The sequence below is a fragment of the Balearica regulorum genome, chromosome 13, assembly GCF_011004875.1.
Source record: "Balearica regulorum gibbericeps isolate bBalReg1 chromosome 13, bBalReg1.pri, whole genome shotgun sequence".
In the NCBI taxonomy this organism is placed as follows: domain Eukaryota; kingdom Metazoa; phylum Chordata; class Aves; order Gruiformes; family Gruidae; genus Balearica; species Balearica regulorum.
The window spans coordinates 14,732,760-14,755,706 of NC_046196.1; the positions used below are offsets into that span (position 1 = coordinate 14,732,760).

Genomic DNA, 22,947 nt, shown 5'->3' on the forward strand with positions numbered 1-22,947 from the left:
CTAGTTCTCACTGAAATGAAACCAGCTTATTTTGCACTAGATTCTGCATACTTTCCAGATAATATAGAAAAGAACTCCAGTAAAGTAAGCTTGATATGACAGAGGTACAGCAAAAAAGACAGAAGTCACTGCTGGAAAGAAAATATTGCAACCACTCAAGGCACAGATAAAAGTAACTGCACTTGGTTATTGTTTCTTGCCTAGGTTTCTGAAAATAGGCAAGATAAAAAGGCAGTCACTGTGGACAGAGCATGTTCCTTCAAGTCAATATTGCTGTACTTTCTTCTGGTTCCTTTCTGTCTTACTATGGCATACATATTTTTATATGCAAGCATAATTATATTTTTCCTTAGATTAGTGATTTATGAGCTAATCTTCCTCCAAATTTTAAATAGCATCACATATTAAAAAAAAAAATCTAAGTTGAATGATAGGTATGTGTAGATCTAATACTATTTTTGTATTGACAACATTATGTTATGTGAGGAGATAAGTGAAGGTTCACAGAAGGGGCCTCATATGTTCAGCTAGTCCAACTCTTTCCCTCAGAAACAATTAAATACACTACATAATTTCTTAACCTAGTTGTGAGGAGCTCTAGTGTTGGTAACTCTGCAGCTTCTCCAGGAATTTATGTTATAAATTCTGTCATTTAGGAAATTATTCTTAGTATTTAGTTTTTGTAGTTTGTTACTTTATGCTGTATCTTGCATGGACACACAGAATGCTATTCCCCCGCTGTTATGCATCATTATGGATTGAAGACATGGATCTTCTTTCTTTACGTTTCTCTTTTACATTGAATAACTTGGTTCCATGTGGTCTTTCCCTGCAGATCATATTTTTAAGACACTTGATAATCCTTGTTTTTCCTTCAGAAGCCAGCTGAGAAATGAGTTTTTAAAGACCTAGTATCTCTTTTTAGAATTTTGCTGGGATGCAGAAGGAAAGCTCCATGATGAAAGAGATTTAGCCTGGCTCTAGTTAGCAAGTGAAATAAGACATGCATTCTTGTAAAAAAACCAAAAACCAACAAACAAACCCCCCCCCCCCCCCCAAGAGATGATGAACACTTATTTAAAGGTCATTGTGGTCAAGACTGATATTAAAAACAACTAAAGTGTTGAAAATAGTGGGCAGAATTACTTTGAATTTTAATAAGTACACTTAAATAAAAACCAAGAAAAACCCCTTTGAAACAAAACAAAGCCAACGTATCCAAGTTCAGATTCTGTAACAAGAGATTTCTGCAATCCCTAATATTTTCCACTCTATGTTTTTTCTTTTCTAGAATTATCATACCCAGAGCATTACCATAATGTTATCACATGCAGAGGCTCAAATATTCACATTCCTCTCAAGGTCCCATTTTGACTTGATTATACAGTGATAACTTACCAATAACTTTAACAAAATAGGCATCTGCTTCAAAGTTATTTTTTAGTGTATGGATAGCAAAGTCCTTGTTCGGGTAGCCTTTGCTTAGCACAATGATATCCAAGATTCCCTGGAGGAAAAAGTTTACATTAGAATGCTGATTTACTCTAGATAACATCTAAATTTAGCAAACTAATTCCCTTAGATACAAAAAGGGAAAAAAAAATAGTGTGCAAAGTTCACTACTAATTTTAATACCTTTCAAATCTTATTGATCTATGGTTATTTAGGACAGAGTGCTCCATCCAGAGATAACCAGGACAATGCCTGCGGTGCATGGCTTCTGCCTTGCCACTGAAGAGGGCAGCTCAAACTGAGCACCTGGAGGGTCAGCAGACTTTTAAGCAGCGATGGGCTGCTGCTGTCTGCTCACCTGCCAGGGAGCATCTCGAGAGTGAATTTCACTGCCTGCCATGTGCTGTAAAGCCAACGTTTCTACAAAGCAGCCTGGCAATGGCGCACTGAGAGATACAGCAACACAGAAAGAGAGACACTGATGACGTAGACAGTTGAACTTACGTCTTCGTATATGTCAAAGAAGGTTGCTACCACTGCATCCTTGATTTGATTTAGATCCGAGAGCTCCCAAAAAACTTTAAACATACGACGTACACTCTTGCAGCTTACATTATTGCATGGGACGTTTTCTAGTAAAAACGCTTGTTGATTGCTGTAAAACATGCATATATATCAAACAACTTACTTGCTATAAACAGTGTAAATAATAGACATTACAAAAACAATGTAATTAAATAATTTTAAGTCTGCTGAAGTTAAGTATAATAAAACCAAAGCTAGCAGCCACTGGATACTTTAAAATCCATAAGCATTTATGTTAACTTTATGGACAGAATTATAAATATTATGTGATGCCTGACTTAAACTAATGAATACACTAAATAAATGGGTCCAAATCAGCAGGAATCATTTCATTAACCATCCACTCAAAAGACTGAATATATTCTTACTTCATTCTGAAACAAGTACAAATGTACTTATCTATTCCTTAATCCCTCCATGGTCCTTCAGCTTAAACACTGCTTAAAAAGTGTCAGTGCTTTTTCGTTATTTTATGACAATCTCTTCCCACCCCAACTCCATTAATAAATTTTCATACACATTTCATGACAAAACCAAATCTCTGTTGATATTTTTCCATTGTTTCAAAGCAAAATAGAAAACACAAACCCCAACCTACTAGTACAGAAGAAATAGGATAAGACAAACCAAATTAGACATTTGCTAACATACAACAAATACAGACAGAAAGATAGGCTGTAATACTGAAACAAGAAACAAACAAACAAACCAGAGCACCAGGTCTAGTATAGCAAAATTTCCCTTCTAAAGAATTTATCTAATACATGCCCATCGGTCAGTGGGAGACACAAGTTCATACATGCACGCTGGTGGCTAATAGCAATATATGCTGTCACTGATACTGTAACATTGCTACTCTCACTGGCATGGTGAAAACCTTCAGACTTTACCAACTGGGAGTCTGATTCTTTGGCAGGTCTGTATCCTGGGAGCCCACTAGAATTCATCACCGCCTTGGCAATGGGAATTGGCAATGGGAATGAAGTTTCTTCCTCTCTCTCTGGGGGCAGAGCCAGGAGATGGAGCAGACAGTGTTCTCTAAAGCCAGCTAAGCATGTCAGAGCCCAGGGCAATAACCAAACCCGCTTCTTCATTATGACCTTGAACATGCTGCTCTTTCAGAGGGTGACAACAAGGTGTTTTTCTGTATCTTAATGGCATCCAGTGCCTCCAGGATGCAGTCACGCACATACAAGCACTCCTCCTTTCTTTGTTTCTATGGTATATTTCTCATAGGAATCATATCCCACAATATTCATATTTCTGCTCCATCCATTTCAGAAAGAGTTAGACAAGGGCAAAACATTTACCCTGAGAAAAAATATTTCTGACACTGAAGTAAATCAGTTTCCTTGCCTGTTCCAAGTTAAGATTTTAGAACCTGCAATGGGAAAGATGTAGGATTTTATTTGCTGTAAAATGTGTCAATAGTAAAATGGGATATTTACACACTTCCCTCAAAACCTCATAATCACATTTCTTGAGCTTCTGTGAAAAATACACAGACTAGGCCTTTATTCTTCTGCCATATGCCTGCATTTGATTGAAGCCGAATATGAACAACCCACTTTTTACTATTTCACTTAGAAGCACAAGTATATTGAATTAATGTCCAGCCAAAATGAAATGAGGTGATCTGCAATATTTAAGACATTGTATTATCAGTATCTGAGAACTCATAATCGTAACTTGAAATTGTTAAGTGCTCACATTCATTTCATGTATTATATAAGTATTGTATCAGATTAACCAACTATAGTGTAAGGTGACAACTTAAGCAAATTGTTTCAGTTTCTCTTTTTCATCATCTTGATGTACACTTTTTCATTTAATTTGGAGGAAGTTTTACAAAGATGCTTTCTTTCAGTTCACATTTTCTATATTGCCAGATATAAATGCTTTAACTTGAGAATATCACTCAGGTGTCCTCTACACCATCTTGTTATTTCCTTTTCAAAAATTGGATAACATTTATAGTAAAGAACTAAGTTACAAACTCACATTTAACCCCAAAATGATTCCATTTGATTCTTAACTTTCCTCACATTTCTGGCCAAAATTTTGAATTATATATATCCTACTAATAATACTTGAACAGCATTAGTCAACTAAAATACACTCTTGAAATAGTAGTAGGTTTTGCTGAAAATATTCCCCCTTTTTTGATTGAAATTGAGTGAACATGACTTTCCTTTTCCTCATGTGTTTTCCACCCATTATCTCTTGATAACATACAAGATAAGGATTTTATCATGAATATGTAAGAATTATCTACAACACCTAGAAACAATTTCAAAATAACTACCCCTAAAAAGCAAACGAATACACTCACACAGCAACTTCTGAATTGAGCAAAAACCAAAAAGTGCTCATTTGGTGGTGGGGGACAGTCTTAAGGTTTGCCCCAAAAAATACAGACCAAAAAATCCAAACAAAAAAAAAAGCTTTCCTCACATCTCTGTATAAAACAGCATTAGTGCTTTAAACTTTCATGTTTTTCAAGGAGAGCTCCGTTCCAAGTTGCACTGAAGGCTGCACAGATTATAACTAGTTGTCTTTGTGCACAAACTTAATTTTTTTTCATATGCACAGACAAGTGATGCCCACTTGACTCAGATAAAAAACAGCAGTGAAATAAAACATTAATAAAGAATTTTTAGATTTTGATTAATAATGAACACTAATGGAAACCAGAAACTATATATATATGTGTGTGTGTGCGTTTTATATATATATATACACACACACACACATATCTTAGCAATTGTTAGCTACATTATGTCTGTCTTGATCCTTCTCAGTCCCAGTCCACTCCTGGGGCTGTGCTGATACGGGAGGTCCCGTGTGCTACATCTCAGCACGGGAGGAGGAGATCTTAGTGTGCGGGCCGTTCTGTTGAAAGGCTGCAGCAACAGGGACAGCTGCAGTGCCTTACTGTTTGCAGAGGGAAGAAAAATCAGCTGTTTGCTGCTGCCTCAGCTGTTTAATTCTTTCTTGGAAGAACTCCTGACATCTGGATTTGGCCTATGAGCTGCCAGTTGAATCCTTGTTATTTAGGGCTTTAATACACAAGCATCACTAGAATCAAAGTGTCTACCTCCGTGTTTCATATCTGCTACATACTACCATTACCAACAGCAAGTTTATGACCTTTCTGTTATTTTGAACCAAATTTTAAGATTAACACCATCAGAAAAAAAATCTCTCTGTAACAATGAAAATCATCATCATCTCTAAAATGACAAAACAATGTCCCTGAAAGCCTATGGAAAAACACAGGCACTGTTACAATGGTAAAACCTTAAAATCAATGCTAAAGTGCTACACAAATGTGTAATAGTCAATAGCGAACAGTTCAGCTTAAATACTGAAAAGAAGTAGAACAAAAGAACTCTGAACTAAGACTAGCACATTGCTCTTAACATGCTCCTTGCAGCACTTTTAATATTTAGGTATACACACCAACATATACACGGTGGCAGTTAAACTGTGTACTACTTGCATAACTTTATCCCAAACAGGTTATGAATCATGCTCAATAAAGTACATAGCTGTCTACAATTTGGAACCTTCTGACCAAAGTAATCTATGCAGCAAAACCAGATTTAATAATGTTGAATAACTGTAAGTAAGGCCTAACACCAAAGAAAGACCGAAGACTTACCTCAGTTTTATTTTAACATATTTCTTTGCAATTAGAATTAAATATTTACTGCTTAATTTCATACATCTCCTTCTGTCACTTTTAGGCTAGTTCATTTACAGTTGTACAGGGAACATCTAAATGACTAATGTCTTACTCCAGACAGTCAGAATAATTGGATTTGTCTCTATTTTTCAGATTTGTTCAATTATAGGGTGCTCATCAATCCTACATTTAAAAGAAGTCCTTTATCCAACCTTGCTTCTGACAAGTGACAACTAAGTGATTTAGGAAGAGGTAATTTGGTCAAATAAGAGTCCTTTCAAGTAGACCCATTTAAAGGATTAATACACACACATTAATTTAAAACTGAGCAGGAATACACTTCTAGAAAGTTTGAGGTATTCATGCTCAAAGGTCTTCATTCACCTGTCCATAGCCAGTTCTGTGTTATCTCCAAGTTTCAGTCTTTACTGTTATTTATCACCAATGTCAGGGAGAGAGAGATACTGTACTTCCAACTTGACCATTACTTTACCAGTGAAAAACATTCCCTCTGAATAAAAGCATCATTGAAAAAAATGCTTTCTTAGATTACATATTTGCAATGCAAGATGCCAATTATTAGCATCTAATTTGGAAACAAGTAGTTAAGCAAAATTTGTTTTATCTAATTAGGTGGGAGAAAGCTAGGTGTTTATAGACTCACATACAGTACTTATACTTTCAATGTTTCCAGAATCAATTTAAAACCAGCATGTGAAAAAGTGAATACATTTAGATAAGATAGCAAGTAGAGATGAACCAATGAATAACTACTGATAAAATCCCTTTACGTATTATTATTCTATGTACATACACATTTTCTAATACATTCACGACTAGAGGAAAGAAAAATTCATGTATGTATCTGGCCTGAAGAAAATTCTGTGCACTGGAATTCTAATGTGCAGGTTTTGACTCAAGTCAGAAGTTAAAAGAATTCTTAATGGACCAATAAATATGTAAGAATCGACTGTGAATTTAGCATCTGCACCTGTTGGAATTTATTGAGTCTCTGGGTTCAAATCCCCACTGCACTTGCTACCACAAGTGAGATTCCTTTTTTGTTGTTGTTGTCAATAAGGAATATCTCCATGCTGTCAGAATATTACACGCTTTTATTTAAAATCAAAAGGATATGGCAGGAAATGAAACAGTATGGTGTTACGGCAGTTCTGAAAATATTTAAAGCTATTAATCATTTTCCTGACTTACTCACCTGGAAGGACAGTAAACCAAAGTTATGAATAACTATCACCTCTTTATTTCAGTGTTTTGTAGGTATTTTTAAGGACTTGACCTGAAAGTGCTTTCCAGAATTATGATGAAAGCATATAATTGATTTTAATTGCATTTTTCCATTATCATGTATCAGTGTATTTTCAGATGAGTAAAATGGTTTCTGCCTCCCTTAATTTCTTTAAGTTACAGATAGCAACTAGAGGCTAGGCTTCCTAGACTATAGCACAGATTGAGGTCAAGAGTTTACAAAAATGCTTTTATCATTTAATCACAGTAATCAATCACTGAAATTAGATCTGTAGATGTAGCATGAAAGGCTTCAGAGAAAGAAATAAACAGCTTGATCCAGAAGTGTTTAAAATCAATTAAATAAGGTTTTCATTTTATGTTGCTCTAATTTAAGAGGAGCTTTTAATTTAATTCCCACACTGTTTTAATTCTTTCCACTCTATGACCCAGTTACACATTTTAACAGAAAGCATTTGCTTAAGTCTCTCAGAAACAATGAATTAATATTACTCTGAAAGTGACAGCAGGTCAAGGGAGGCGATCCTGCCCCTCTACTCAGCTCTTGTGAGACCCCACCTGGAGTACTGCGTCCAGCCCTGGGGGCCACAGTACAAGACAGACATCGAGCTGTTGGAGAGAGTCCAGAGGAGGCCACGAAGCTGATCAGAGGGCTGGAGCACCTCTCCTACGAGGACAGGCTGAGAGAGTTGGGGTTGTTCAGCCTGGAGAAAAGGCGGCTCCAGGAAGATCTAATTGTGGCTTTCCAGTACCTGAAGGGGGCCTACAGGAAAGATGGTGAGGGACTGTTTATCAGGGAGTGTAGTGACAGGACTAGGGGTAACGGGTTTAAGCTGAAGGACGGTCGATTTAGATGAGATGTTAGGAAGAAATTCTTTCCTGTTAGAGCGGTGAGGCACTGGAACAGGTTGCCCAGAGAGGCTGTGGATGCCCCATCCCTGGAAGTGTTTAAGACCAGGTTGGATGAGGCTTTGGGCAACGTGGTCTAGTGGAGGGTGTCCCTGCCCACAGCAGGGAGGCTGGAACTAGATGATCTTTAAGGTCCCTTCCAACCCAAACCATTCTATGATTCTATGACATTTTATAGTGAGTGCAAAAAATGAGACTTTCATTCCCATCCCAAAGTACAGAGTCTGTTGCCATTACCTTTCTACAAATACTAGAAATATAGTGTTAACATGCAATGTATTTCTTAATTCTTAGTTTACTTACTCTTTTTGTACCAGACTTCCTCAGCTCTCTGAACTTCCCTTTTAATAACCTGTCAAATCATCTGCCAGTACGTTCAGTCCTTATGCCTTACTGTGTCACTCAACTTTGAAGTCAAGTTTCAAAATAACTTTAAGACACACTCAAATGAATAAACAAACCATTTCAGAAGTAAGGAGAATAAAGATAAAAGTGTATCACAGTCATTCACTGCAATAAGACATACGTAACTTCCTGGGCTTTTATAGGAGTAACTATTTACGAACTATTTGCATCATTTACATAATATTACATTGCCATAATTATACACCATCTAGAGGAGAGAGGCTCCTAAGAATATTAAACGATAAAATAACTTCAAATAAACTTCTGAACTCCATAAATCTTCATGAAGTTCTTCTGAAGTGTATTAGCCATCAGGATACACACTGGAGGATAACCTACAGTACAGCTCAAAATACAAGATTTGTGGGATTTAAGTAAAAACAAAGAGAAGAACAACTTAGTTTAGATGTCATGGTATTTCAATGGAAAAGGAAAGACTTTGGTTCTAGTCTGCTCTCTAGACTGTTTACATTACAGTCTTTATTCAATGACTACTGAACAGAAGATGTAAAATCCCAACTGAGCAAGGCTATGGAGTAAAAAACTTGATATTCAGGGCACTTTAACTATGCAAGTTCTGGGCAGTAATAGCATCACCTCCTTCTCTGTCATATCTGAATATGAACAGCTGCTGTGATAGTTATTTTAAGGCTTAGAGGTACAGAGACAAAGCTCAGCTGCTCACTGCCTTGTCTCTGAATCACATCACGTAGGCTGAATACAGGCACGTAACTCTTCAAACTAGGTCATTTTTAGGTATGTGTCAGCATTTGAAAAACTCCAACACAAAATGTCAGTGGGTGACTCCTGTTTAGGCAACCACTAGAGGATCTGAATTGACTTCTTTGACTTCAGCATCTAAATTCTGTCAATATACTGTTTTAAGCAAAGTGAGCTCCTCAGTTCTTTCCTTACTGAGTATTAATTCCAACTCTTGAACCTGCACTCAAGTTCATCCAAGATATTGTACAGAGGAAGATAATAAACAGACCTGTAAGAGAGACTTACTGTGCTTTGTAATGTGCTAGTGCAAGTATTTGTCATAGATCCCAGTAAGGAAGACATTGAGACTCCATAAGGTATCGATTAAAATACCTCTTAGAAGCGATGCCATGAGGAAGAAAAAGGGGATAGCATAGATAATCTTACATGTCTTCAGATGCTGGAAAACCCAGGTTGTGCAGCATCAGACAGACCTCTAGTCAGGGCACGGCATGCTGCGCATATCCTGTCTGTAGTGATGTTCACTGGCATTAAGGTCTCTAGAGCTCTTTTAGGTTTTTCTTAGAAGTAAGTCTATTCATCATTTCTACTGTCAAGCAAAAGGATGTTCACGTGAAAACACGCTGCTTCACTTCAAGGTAAAGACAAGGACATGCCAGTGGTATCATCACCAGGTGCCAAGTGAGAGCTGCCTACAGGCTTCTCCGTTACGTTTAGCTGGCTAAGTTTATCCTGCAGCCAAGCAGTATGAGCAGAACAGCACAGGCACGCACCTACTCAGGTCAGCTGTTATGTGGATCACTACGTACTCAATGTGCAACAGTCTCCCTGTAAGCATCACCACATGCCCTCTCCCACTTAACACCAGATGGTAGCTATACAAAGTATTGGGAAAGCAAGTAATAAAGAAAGAAAAGGAAGAGAAAGATTACACTGACAAATTTAATAGGAAAGGTTACAAGCTTTTTTTTTTTTTTTTTTTTTTTTTAGAGCAGGGGCTTTATTTATTTCAGTTAAACTTGGATAATATAAAAATCACTGGTAACTTATTAAGTGTATCTAAAATTCCTGATTCTCAAAAGGGCCAAAAGAGTATTGCATTTTTCAGCAGATTCACAATTAGTGTTCACTCCATGTGACAGCACAGAACAGGCTCCCCAACTCTCAGCAGCCTGGTGTTACTAGCTAACAGTGAAAGCTCAAGTCAGGATTCTATAGAAAATTATTTGGGAAAGGAAAGGGAGAGATAATCAGTTCCTGTGATCCAGGAGGAGTGCCTAAAATGCTACTTCATACTCCACTCCTCTGTGCAATTCCCCACCAAGAGTCACTGTCTGAGCCTATACAATTACGCATTCTGAATATACCATGTAAATGCATACTTTTAAAAAGGGAAACATTTAGCAGAGATCAAGTCTTGTTCACTTGATAAAATGAACAAGATTCACTAAAATTAGTAATTTGTATGACTGAAAATTGAACATGCATTTGATAGTCTTTATTTCTAGGTTTACATATACTCTACCTTCCAGATGTATTCTTTAATATAGCAAGAGCATCTGGGTAGCCATCCATATTGTAATCTCCAATATGAAGTGTAATTGGAAATGAAATTTCCATTGAAGATTTGTCATTTTGATACGGTACGAAGCCCCAGAGTGTGTCTTTATTTCTGAAGTCTTGCAAGACTGGAATCCACTGTAAAATAAACAAACAAACAAGAACAGCTAGGTAAGGAAACCCATTTTATTTATTTAAACAACCTAATTCTGTTTTAAACAGCTGACATTTCTTCACTGCATCAGGATCTTACCCATTTACAAATTTCCAAAGAGGAAATAAGGATTATTTCCTAAGACTGCCACCAAATGAAAAAATTAATTTGAAGTCTTTTCTATGCACTAAATTATTCCAGAACAGGAAAAAAATGGGTAAGGTTGTAAGAGTAAAGGACCTGTGTTTTGGAATGTGTCCAACGTATGGTGATATTCAGTAACAGCCTCACTGAAATTCAAGCTTGCCTGGAATCTGTGCTAATCCTTAAGTGTAGGTAAGCCAAAACCATCAGGGCCTTGAGATCCTGAGTCCCTTTGCTTTCCTTGGAATTACAAACAATAGGCAGCATTAAAGCTGGAGGAGGGATGCACCCTCATTAAATACGTGGACACCACCAGTTTGGGGACTGCAATGAATGTGCTTCAGGGCAGCATGGCCATTCAGAGAGGACCTAGAAAGACACGAATGGGCAAACAGGGACCTCAAAACAATCAGCAAAGTCCTGCACAGAGGCTTGTTCTGCCTGGGGAACAGAAGATTTAGTGGGGACCTCATAGCGGCCAAGGAGATAACTGAGAAGACAGAGCTAGGCTGTCTACTGAGATATATGGCAGAAGAACAAGGGACAACGGTCACAGACTGACACAAGGGAGGTTCCAACTAGAGACAAACAAAAACAAAAATTCACTATGATGCTGGTAATTAAGCTAGGAAAGAGGCCCAGAGAAGTTGCAGAATCTTTGTCTTTGGGGGTCTTCAAAAGTTTGACTGGACAAAGCTCTAAACAACATGGTCTGAATTCAGTGTTGACCCTGCTTAAAGCAGGAGGCTGGATCTCCTAAGGTTCATTTCTGCTTGAATGATTCTATTATTCATGGATATTTAGAAGTTCAAGAGCTTCAATTCCCCTCCTATCTCCCCAGCAGCCCCAGATACTGAACTGTTTGATAAGAAATTAAGATTACAGTGTCAAATTGAAAGTACAAAAGAAATGCAAAGTATAATTTCTCCAGGACAAGAAATAGAATGTATCTGCCCTTAGTCTCCAAAGTGCTGCAGAGGTGCTAAATCGGAATTTATCTTAATTAAAATCAAAGTAATTTCACAAGTTGGTATGAAGCTGAAGTACTAGGGTTAACATTTCAATGCTACAGAAAAATTCACTGCCATTTTTAAAGCCAGAAGTAATTTTATATGTCAAGTAACTGACAATGCCTTCAAAAGGACGGAAGGGTGCCATCTTAAAGGATCACTACCACCAATATCAAAAGCACTTAAAAGCATCGTAAATGTCTCTCAATCGAGCCTTAATTTCGCTATTTCAGGCACCAGAATGAAATCCCTGACTAGCATCCTTTCCTGCTGTGGAGAGACTCCCTCACTAACACAGTCCCATAATCAACAGCATCCCTGCCACACGGCCATTGCCTGCGACACTTGGACTGGCCCCTTGAGATCACATACAACCACATGCATAGGAGAGAAGCCTCTAAAATTATTAAAAACATGCACTAAAGTCAACTTTGTTTGGATATCCCAGATGGCTTAGAAGCCTGGAACAGTTCTGCCAGACACTGTGTGTCTGCCTGTGTAAGTGATGACATCGAAACTGCAACAATGATCTACAACACTCTTGATGAAAACTCAAAGTTGAAATTAAACCTAGTTTGACCCCCGCCCCCCTGTCCCATGTGCATGCCTATTTAGTTACTGTTAGCAGCTGAAGGTTTGGAAAAATCTAAGAAACAGAAAATAAGAAGGAGACACTTAACCTGAGGGAAATTTTTCAAAGGGTTACATTTCTTAGCACTTGTCATGCAGAAGACAGATGAAATGATATTACTACAAAATACTGTAATTTTGAAAAACACTGATTGAAATCAGAACCATGAAATAGAATATAGTTTTTACTTTACATGGTATCATTCACACAGTCATTGCAATGAAATCCAATTATATCCATCATATACTTTCTAAATGTTCCCATGTATGGTAACACTATTGTAAAGAAACAAAATTAAAAATGAATTTTTAGGTACAAATCTGAATTTGTATTCTTTTTTACTCAGAGTGATTCGTAGAAAGCAATTTTACAATCATACGGTCTACAATGAAATGCAGAGATATAAAACAACAGTGAGCAAACCAGAAACATCACCTATAGCTCCCAAGCATCAGCACTGTGCACGCTCCAGAGTAAGGTTCATCCATCTCACTGAATCAGTTGTGGGACTTTTTGTAACAGCAGTTACAGAACATTTCAAAAACATCAGTCTTGTTCGATGTGTAACCAGAGCACGATCCCAGCACCATATGTAACTTACTCTGACAGTTTAAATTCAGAGTAATCCACACTTTTGGTGAAACTCATTCTGTATATTTCTATTATAAATGGCAGTATTGTGTAATGTAATGCAAGACTAATTGTTCACGTGCCTCAGCACATAGATTTCAGTACGGAATACAAAAAAAAAAAAAGAAGATATGTTTGTCAATAATATAAATCTCCTGCTTCTTTTGTATTTGATAATCCAGACAATTTAAACTGTTATAGAGGAACAAGGAAAAACTAACAGTGACCAACTGCAGCTGATAATCTATACTGTCAGATAAACCTCTCTGGCCTAGAGAATGATACCACAAAGACCTGTGGTTTGCTGTAGGATGCACTGCTGCTGTGGTCTACTTCAGAGCTCCCAGATTTACAAGAGGAATAAAGCTATAACCTTTCTATTGAACAGAGAAGGGTTATAAGGACCACCAACCCCACAAAGAAACTCTCAAAGGAAGGGACTGAAATACTATTTGCCTCAGGAAATGAATGAAAAATCATACCAAATACTTGGCAAAATTAAAGGAAAGATTAGTCATCTCTAAAAATATCGTGATATCTAGAGTTTCTACAATTAACAGTAGTGAAGACTTTAAAACAAGCTTCAAGGAGAACTCAGTCTAATTTTCAGAATCTACATGAGAGATCCAAATCAGCTAGCAGATTAGTCTGTAGCTATTGCAGGTGAGTTTAAAGTCATCTAAGGTGGCCTAACACCTGCCACAATCTAAAACAGCGTATGGGATTCTGCTTCAGATCTGACAGCAATTCTTCTGTTGCTATGGAAACATTCACATACTTTTACAATTTTAGCAGGTCTGTATCTCCTTAAGTCACTCATAAGTATTTTGTTGGCCTTTACTTTGGCTCCATCATCCAAACCAAAAAATTTTACCTGACATCTTTCTAATACTTATAAATATTAAATTATTAAATAAATTAAACCCTATGGTGAAAGATCATCCTTGAAATAGTTCTCCTAGATCTGCTTGGTTTGTTGCATGCTTCCTTCATGCAAACCCTTTATATATGTGTGTGTGTGTATATATGTGTAAATTTTTTTTTTTTTTTAGTATAAAATAACTCCCTAACTTAAACTGAAGAAGCTTATTTGAATTAATTAGATCTGCTTCCAACTCTTAACACAAACTCTGTTTTTCATCTCGTGCTGGGGGAACTTTGGCACTTAGAATGCATTGTTTTGAAATCAAGAAAGTGAATCATCAGAAACATCAATAACTTTCTTGAGTAGAATTACCCATTATATAGAATTCTAGGTATGCAGCCTCTTCCACCAAACGCATATTTTTTTTGAGAAATAATAAATAAATAAAAATATATTGTATGCAATAATTACAGATGAGGAAGTTTCATTTTTCTTTCCTGAAAAATCATTTTCCTATTTCATAAAGCACAGTATTTTCCTTTGTCTTTGCAATTCCAAACTCACAATACCTGATCCAATCCCAGCTTAGTTAAGTAGATGGCACTTTTCTGACATGTTGTATCTTCACAGACTGGTAATAAATGTTCACTTTGTCCATCCCCATCTGCCAAAGAAGAAAAAAAAAAAAGACTGTCAGCTTTGTATTTTCAAAATCAGAAACCCTGTTTGCAAGAGACAATCAGCTGTGAATAATTTATTATTTTTTAAAATGTGAAAAATTACATGATATAAAACTAGACCTTTTCAAAATCCTTAACCTAATCATTTAATTTAGATCTTTTGTTTGAAGACTGTTGATGCATTTTCATCTTGATCCATAATTAGAGAAAGTTTTACATTTTATTTCTGATGATAATAAGATATATTTAGAAGAGTAAGTGCCTAGTAGTTAACTCAATTCCTGTGTTTAGTTAGAAAGAAAAAGTAGCTTTTATATAAGTCTACCATCACAAATCTACCATACAAACTTTTTTAATTTTCTAAACTAGTTTTAAACTCCTGTCCTGTCAGCAAGACTTTAAGAAGAGTCATAAGTTCACATGTAATACGTAACCTATATTAAAAGATAAAAACAAGACTGGAAAGTTGACTAACACAATGACTAATGAATTCCAGGTTTACAGAATTAGGCAAATCTGACTAATTTACAGGTTTTCAAAATGGTTCTTCAAAGCCTTTAATCCATGTATTTCCAAAATCTTTAACAGAACCTTTTAACATTTAAACAAGCAATATCTATTTGCATCTAGAATTCTGACACACAGAGCACATCATGGGGGTGGGGAGGAATAATAAAAAAAACCCTAATCAATGTACTGCTTCATTATCCACTCTAGGAACAATCACTATGATCACATTTTGACCTTGCAGCCCTGCCTCCCATATTCAGAAATACACTGCCCTCCTACTAAGAGACAGGCTACCACAAGTTACCTTGTATGGGCTGAGAAGGAAGAACAGAGAGATAGGTGAGTGTAAGCAGACAAAAACCAGCAGCTAGAATTGCTGCATTAATGACAACTGCTGCAAGTCCTGGTTATAACCACACTTGACTTGCTAGAGAGATGGTATACCCAGCCCAGAAAAATTTCAAGAAATCCGCTTATCCGGGCTGTGAAATCAAAGCTCATACTGTAAACCAAAAAAATTTAATCTTTCCAAATTGTCCCTTAGCCCATACAGTTCTGAGGAGCTTAGTATTCATAATTCAAGTGATTTTGTAAAGTTGCTTGATGAAGTCTCCTTAGTTAATATGCAAAAACTAGATCATCCGCCAAAGTCACTGAATCTCCTACCTATTTGCCAATACACTAATGACCATAGCCTAAATGTTCCATCATATTTTACCCATACTATAAGAAATGCTTTCACAAATTATATATCTATGAAGCCGAACCTCCTTTTAGTGTGTATGTGTGTATATATATATCTATGTGCATAGCTATGTATAATTAAGTTTTCTAGGTCCCCCCCTTATTACATAAGGAAGTCAGGAGATGGAAAGTAGGGTTAGAAGAGGGAGGAGAAGTGAGAAAAATACCAGACTTCCCCAAATATATCTCCAAGTGATAAAGCCAAACAGCCACCTTTAGTGGCTTTCCAACATCCCATCTGCCTCGTGAATATTTCACCTCACCACTAAACCCCTCCCAAATTATCATGGCAGCTCAGTTATCAAGGGTAAACTATTTAGGATGCCAAGTAGGCTAGGTGATAGAAATCCAGTAAGTTCACATGCAAAGAGCTGGGAAAGGAAATTACCACTGAATAGAGAAACCAACAGAGCAACTATTGAATTTGGTGCTGATTTCAGACTGGTCAACTTTTGAAGCTGTTTGTTTTTCTTCTGCATCATTCAACAACAACAATTAAAACATGTTAGTTTAATTTTTGCTTACATGAACTAGAATTCAATACTGTTTAGACTGCAGGCTTTTTCTAAACTTAGAATGGGAGAAATTGTTTAATTTGCAAATTATAAACTTGAAATATTGAAGGCTTTGCTAGAACTAAGTTGTAGAGATGTGTTTGTGAAATATAAAGTTTAAATTAAGCCCTAATCTTCTAATCATGTACCTACAGAAGTTTCAGTCAAAAGTAATTTTAGAAGATTTTCAATAACACATGAGGACGAAGAACCTTCAAATACTAACTCTTTTCTTGCTCTTAGTTAGAAAGGAACAAGGACGTTCTCATTTTAAATTATGCTATGGAGCAGAGAAGAATAGAAAATGTTTGATTCTACTTAAATTGCAAACATTCACCTTGTTATGCTGATAACTCAGTTTGATAGTCTTGGTAATTAATGTTCAATAATACTGCAGTATATTGACAAGAACAACCTAAGTAGCTTTGAAGAATAATGAAACCATAAGGCAGTAAGAAGGATAGAACTTTCACATAATTAGATACAAAGGCACCATCTCACAGATGCAAGTGTTCTAGATAAATTACAAGTTTAAGACTAAGATTTGATCAAAATAATTCAGTACAAGCAAAGAATGAATAGAAGGTAGATATGCAAACAACATACCTTTGTCCCTGCAACAGAAAATAATATGATACATATTCCATATTGGAAGGACACAGTTTCCCCACAGTTTCCTTTGACCAGAACCTACAGGTCCATTTATGTAACTTTTATTATAGGCTCATGTTTTCAGCTGCAATTGCTCTTCAATTCTGTGTAACATAATATTTAAGAATCCAATAGTTAAAAAATAAATTTGTAAGATAAGAGAAAAATCTGTTGGAGATTTATAGCACAGTTTTAAGAAAACTGCTAATTTTTAAAATAAATTTTGTGAAGAAAAATCTTTAAGACAAGGACTCTCAGGGGCCACTCTTAAGCTCACCTAGATCTCAAATTATTGCTGTATCCACCCTCCAAAGGTTTTGCAGATAAAAATATCCATCTTATGAATAGTGGACTGTTGTGGTGGGGTTTGGGGTTCTTTTGTGGGTGTGGTGGTTTGGTTTTTTTTTTTTTTTAAACACCGTGCTCAGCTGAATGTAAAGATAACAAAGAAATGAGATATAAACATATTAGTCCAATAAATTAGTATAACTACATTTGTCTTAAGCATGGATGTCTGAAACTAAATTTTAAGCTGTTTGTGTGTTGTAAATTTTGAATTCCTTAAATCAGTACTTTAAAATTAGTATTTTTATAAAATACATTTTATATGGCTCTACAAAACGATGGCTTTACAGTATAACACTTTTATTCTGAAGTGATATAGGCTGTGGGTTTCAAGTAGAGATGACCACATGACGATGTGGTTGAGGCTGTTGAGCTGTCTAAAAGCACTTCCATTTGCTTCCCTCCTCCTCTGAGGTGCGTGGCTCCCAGCAGCTAATTTAACTCTAGAATGGCTCACTGTGGAATTGGGTAAGAATTAGCACCAGCACATGGGAGAAAGTAGAACTATAGGAGCAGGGAAAGGAAAAGATAAGCTTGGACCATGTAAGTATTGATTTGTGTTTAACATGCCGCAGAACTGCCTTCGCAGTTGAGACACAGAAAAACTACCAACTTCAAAAGCAAGTATTAGAAAGCAGAATCTAAATAAAAGCACCTCCTTTAGAACTTCTTCAGGTGTCTCCTAAGTGTAGAATTTTCCATGCACTTTGTAGTCACTTTAAAAAAAAAAGTCAAATATTTCATCTTGGTTTTGATGTGGTACCTGATTTACACAGAAATTACTTGCTGACATTTACCTGTCATACTGGATCATTAATGTACAGCTGCAAGTATTTTACTTATTATGTGCTTAACACATAGAAAAAGATTATTGTTGAAAATTAAGTATTTATTTAGACATAATTAAAAATTAGTATGTTTTATATGCTGTGAATGAAAATTGTGCCCAGCATTGCTAACACAATGACCAAGAAGAACATGGCAAAAGAAAGGTGGAACAATTAAAGCACCTAACTTTCCAACAAACATTTGTAACATTCATAGTATACATGACAATGGGCAATTTATAAATTTGCCTCACTGACGAGCTTCATAACTGTTAGCATTTTTCATCCAAAAGAAAGTAATTTTCTGAAAAAAAATCAGAGATTGTAAGAAATGGTAACATTTTATAAATAAACAACAGCAGTTACTGTTTTTGACAAAAATAAAAAGGAATAAAGATAAAATCTACCTAGAACATTGGCTAAAACTGTAGAATAATTTATTTAAATGCAAATCTTGCATCAATCTTTGTTGAAAAACCCCACAAAGAAAAAAACCTCCCCCAAACCCAGCCCTAAGCACAGAGCTAAAGCTGAATCTCTTTCACTACCCATCGCCATTTTAAACTGTCCTCATCTGTAATAAGTAGAAAGTGGAAAAGGCTAGAAACAGTCCCACATACTCATCAGCTGCAAACCTGCACTTATGTCAAAAGATGTCAAGACAAAATTAGCAGTCTTATGCCATCTAGGAATCATGTGAGAATCCTTACTTACAACTGCCTGTTCACTGCAATTCATAATGGTAACATTGCAGTTTGTGCAGTTTCATAAATTGCTGTAGCAAGTCTATTAGGTTTTAGCCCTTTCAATTAGAACCAACTCGATTATCACCTCACATTGACATGGCCCTTTTGTGATGGGGGGGCAAAAGGAACTCAGTCAATTGTATCTGATAACTAACTTACCATCTACATCTATCCATAATTAAAAAGAAATATATATAAAGTAACTAGGCTGAATAGGCAAATAGGCAGCAAGCCCTAAAGACAGAATATAACCCTCCACTACCAAACTGATTTTTTAAGAAAAGACTGCAAGTGAATTACGAAGTTCTTTCACACTTTAAGAAAGAAAGAGTTATGTACATAGTGAATTTCTTCCCAAACCAAGATGTATCACAGATATGCTTTTAAAGCAAACATGCATATAATTAGCATGAGTAAACATAGGCAAGAAATACTCAATCCAAATCTTTAAATTCCTTTAAAAACATAGAAAAAGGTGTCAGGAAAGTGTTATTTTGCAACCAAGTTCAAGGGTTATCAGATTCATTGGACACACTTATACAATGTACTTTCCAACACGGGCTTTGAAAGAAAACCAGAACCCAGGTAAATGACAAGTATCATGATCACTTGATTCAAAACTGTTTTGTAATACAGCAAGATAATGTTGTAGTGGGTGTATGATCCAAAACTTTTTACTTTTAACAGCTATATAGTTCTGCTGCAGTGTAATTTTACTTCTGCTCCTTTAAAAACAAAAATTGAATCATCTTTTTTTTTTTTTTTTTTTTTTTTAAGAAGACAGACTGATTACAGTTGTGTTAAATTCTTTTCTGGCAAATAAAAATAAGCTAACTATGCAGGCTCAGACAGAACAGTCTAGCTTTCATAATTCTGAATGTGATGCTACATAAAAGCAAGACACTTCATATGCCACAAAGTCCTCATGCCTTGAGAGCCTACTGTTCTCTCTTGAGAATACACATTCTAAACTAGCCGTGGTCCCTGTACGATTACAGATCTTCTGTCAGTGCAGTTTTACCAGTTCCCTTCAAAAGGTGAGAAAAAAACACCATCCTCAACATCGTACAATAAAAGCCAAGACATTTTTCTCTGCTGTTGATTTAAAGTCCAAATAAGTACAAGGCATCTCTTATTTAATACAATACAGCCTAATGAAGCTTTATATGCTTTTTATTTCACCACACATAGCTTGCTCACATCTCCCTCATGGCTTTGCACAGTTCTGATTCTCCTTTGTCAAGAGCCTTTCATTTAAAATTCTAAAGAATAGTAAGAAAGTAAGGAGGAAAAAGCCCTGTTATAGTAGTGCTCAAAAAAAATACCCTTCTGGGGCAGGCAAGATGACTACAACCAGTACAACTGAGTTTGATATTCAAACGCAACAAAGGTTTGTTTGAAAGCTGATTATCTTAAATTTATCTTCTGAAGTAATAAAATGATTAGAATTCTTTTGTCATTCTTTGCCTTTAGGTGTTCAATGAGATGGTCATGATAGAGACAATTATCATAAATTACTAAGATAATTAAGCACTATTAAAAGAATCAGTGTCAGCTGCTTTTAGAAAATGTGAGTCACAACTTCAAAAAACAGATGCAAAGAGCTTTTACAGATGATTCAAAGTTCTGTGGACATTAAAGAAACCCTTCTAACACTCTCCTTCATACTGAATCAATTCTGACTTTAAGTCTGTCTATATCCTTCCAAAGAATCCACATTGACACCTCCACTGCAAGAAAAGCATTTAAACACAGCATGCCAGCAAGCCGCACAGAGACTTCCAGGCTGCATCTGATCCAAGAAGACAGCGCGGTCTTCTGCCTTACACAGACTCTATCAAATGTAGTAACTGGAATCCAAAGGAAATGGGAAAAATAAATGGAATTCAATACAAAATGAGAACCCCCCTGCACACTAAACAAGAAGTAGCACTGAAATTCTTGTAGTTGAAGCTGAAAACTACTAGTTCCAACTATCTCATATTGTTAAACCAGAAACTACAAAGCCTGACGGTACAGCTTGAAATTATCTAACGTTACACATTTAGAAAGCTCATACGGCATCAAATTTTCACATGCTAATAAATGAAGGGGATAATGGTAATTAAAGGCACTTGTGCAACTAAATTTTGGGTTGAGATTTCTTGTTATATTAACCATGAATGTTGTCAAGGAAAAATTCAATCCTGAGGAGATGAAGTTGTTCAACAAAGAATGAATAAGCAAGTGGCACGTGCACCACTCCTCTAATTTTATGATTGGAAACAAAACGAAGTAATTCTTAATGTACAAGTCCCTTTGACAAAAATTAATATGAAGCAACATGTGAAAGAACTTGGCAAAATACGGGAAACAGTTATATCATCCCATCCCCCCCCAACAGACACTGCTTTGAAACAACATTTAAAACTAAGTGGACAAAAATATCTCACCATATCCAAGTCATAATAAAGAACTGGAAAGAAAGAAGTAACAGAATTATTGTTTATGGTTTGGAGGGAGTCAAGAACACATATAAAGTTACTTAAGAGTACATGTCATCTAAGGCTGTAGCTCCAGCTATCGCACAGCACGCTCACAGGTGCCCAGACATGCCAAAACGCTCTAAAATATTCTGCTCTTGCAAAATTAGAAAATTTAATCCCAATTATATCTTTATTATATTATTATTTACCCTGTGCAAATTGATGGAAAACAAGAATCATATTAGAAGAAAATATCTCTTGGATTTTTGATATGCCATTGGTACAATTGTAGCCAGCTACCACTTAGTGGCAGGATGGGAAACAGCTCAGAAATGTGGGATTTCTGTGGATGTCATAGCAGGACAGATACCTTAAGGATCAGGAAAAGCAGGATTTTAAACAGCAAAAGGAACAATATGAAATGATGGTATAGAAGACCGCTTACTAAATGACTATGCGATAGGGAAGAACAGTAAGGATGAGATGCACAGAATAATAATCTCCTGAAGGAGTCAAAGATGAATCTGAAAGGAGAATGAGGCCACTGTATTCAAAAGTTTCTTAGATGGACTTTACACAATTACTTCAACTTAATACCTGTCCTATTCTCAGATTCACACCATGACTGCAAAAATAAATGATGAAGTTACTAAGGCCATCAGATGGAGTGTAGTCTGTAGAGCAATGTGAACTACTTACACCCAACATGAATTTACACTTTTTGTGTGTGTGTGTGGTTGGGATTGTTTTTTCTTTTTTATTTTTAATTAAAGGAACTGCAAAGGAGTAAGACTTATAGCTATGGCCTTAAACCTCAATACAGGATCTTTTTCTAGAAAGAACTGTCCAAAATTACATAAATTAAAAAAAGGGCTAATATTAAAAGGAAAAGGTATCACTGAACAGCATTGCTGGTTACCAATTAACAAATAAGACAGATTTAGCCTCTAAACCCACTTTCATGGACTCAACTCACAAGTGGCAATTAACTTGGTATGTCTCTATGCACTGCTGTTTCAGATGAACTGAAGTGCTTCTGTTACTAAAACAACTTCTTCCTTATCTAGAGTCACTCAGAATTCTTTATTATCATCAGCTTTTGTATCTTTTTACCCAAACTGATCACAGTAAGAACAGTTTTCCTCATATGTGGAGCGTTTCAAACAGATATATGGTCTTCCTGCATCTTTAGAGAATCCTTTTATTGACTACAGGAGCACTAGTACATTTTCACAATACAGTGCTCAAAAGACAATTGCTTTATAAAGAGGTTATTTACTGAAATGCACCATTAAAATTTTCCTTTGATACACAGCTACTACATCTGAGGATACAATGTTCTGAAGAGAAGGAAAAACCTAAAGAAATTCAGATACTAAGATGACATTGATACACAAAACTAA

The 22,947-nt window shown here is 36.1% G+C and overlaps 1 protein-coding gene across 2 annotated transcripts in view; it reads right to left on the reverse strand.

The window, feature by feature from the left end:
* Window positions 1–22,947, reverse strand: part of ITFG1 (integrin alpha FG-GAP repeat containing 1) — an 82,337-nt gene that overhangs the window by 24,023 nt on the left and 35,367 nt on the right. For both annotated transcript variants that reach the window (XM_075765897.1, XM_075765898.1), the window contains exons 9-12: window positions 14,592–14,686; window positions 10,554–10,726; window positions 1,957–2,107; window positions 1,399–1,507 (exon numbers count right to left, since the gene is read on the reverse strand). In XM_075765897.1, the coding sequence (XP_075622012.1) occupies window positions 1,399–1,507; window positions 1,957–2,107; window positions 10,554–10,726; window positions 14,592–14,686 (528 nt within the window). The remainder of the gene's footprint in view (window positions 1–1,398; window positions 1,508–1,956; window positions 2,108–10,553; window positions 10,727–14,591; window positions 14,687–22,947) is intronic.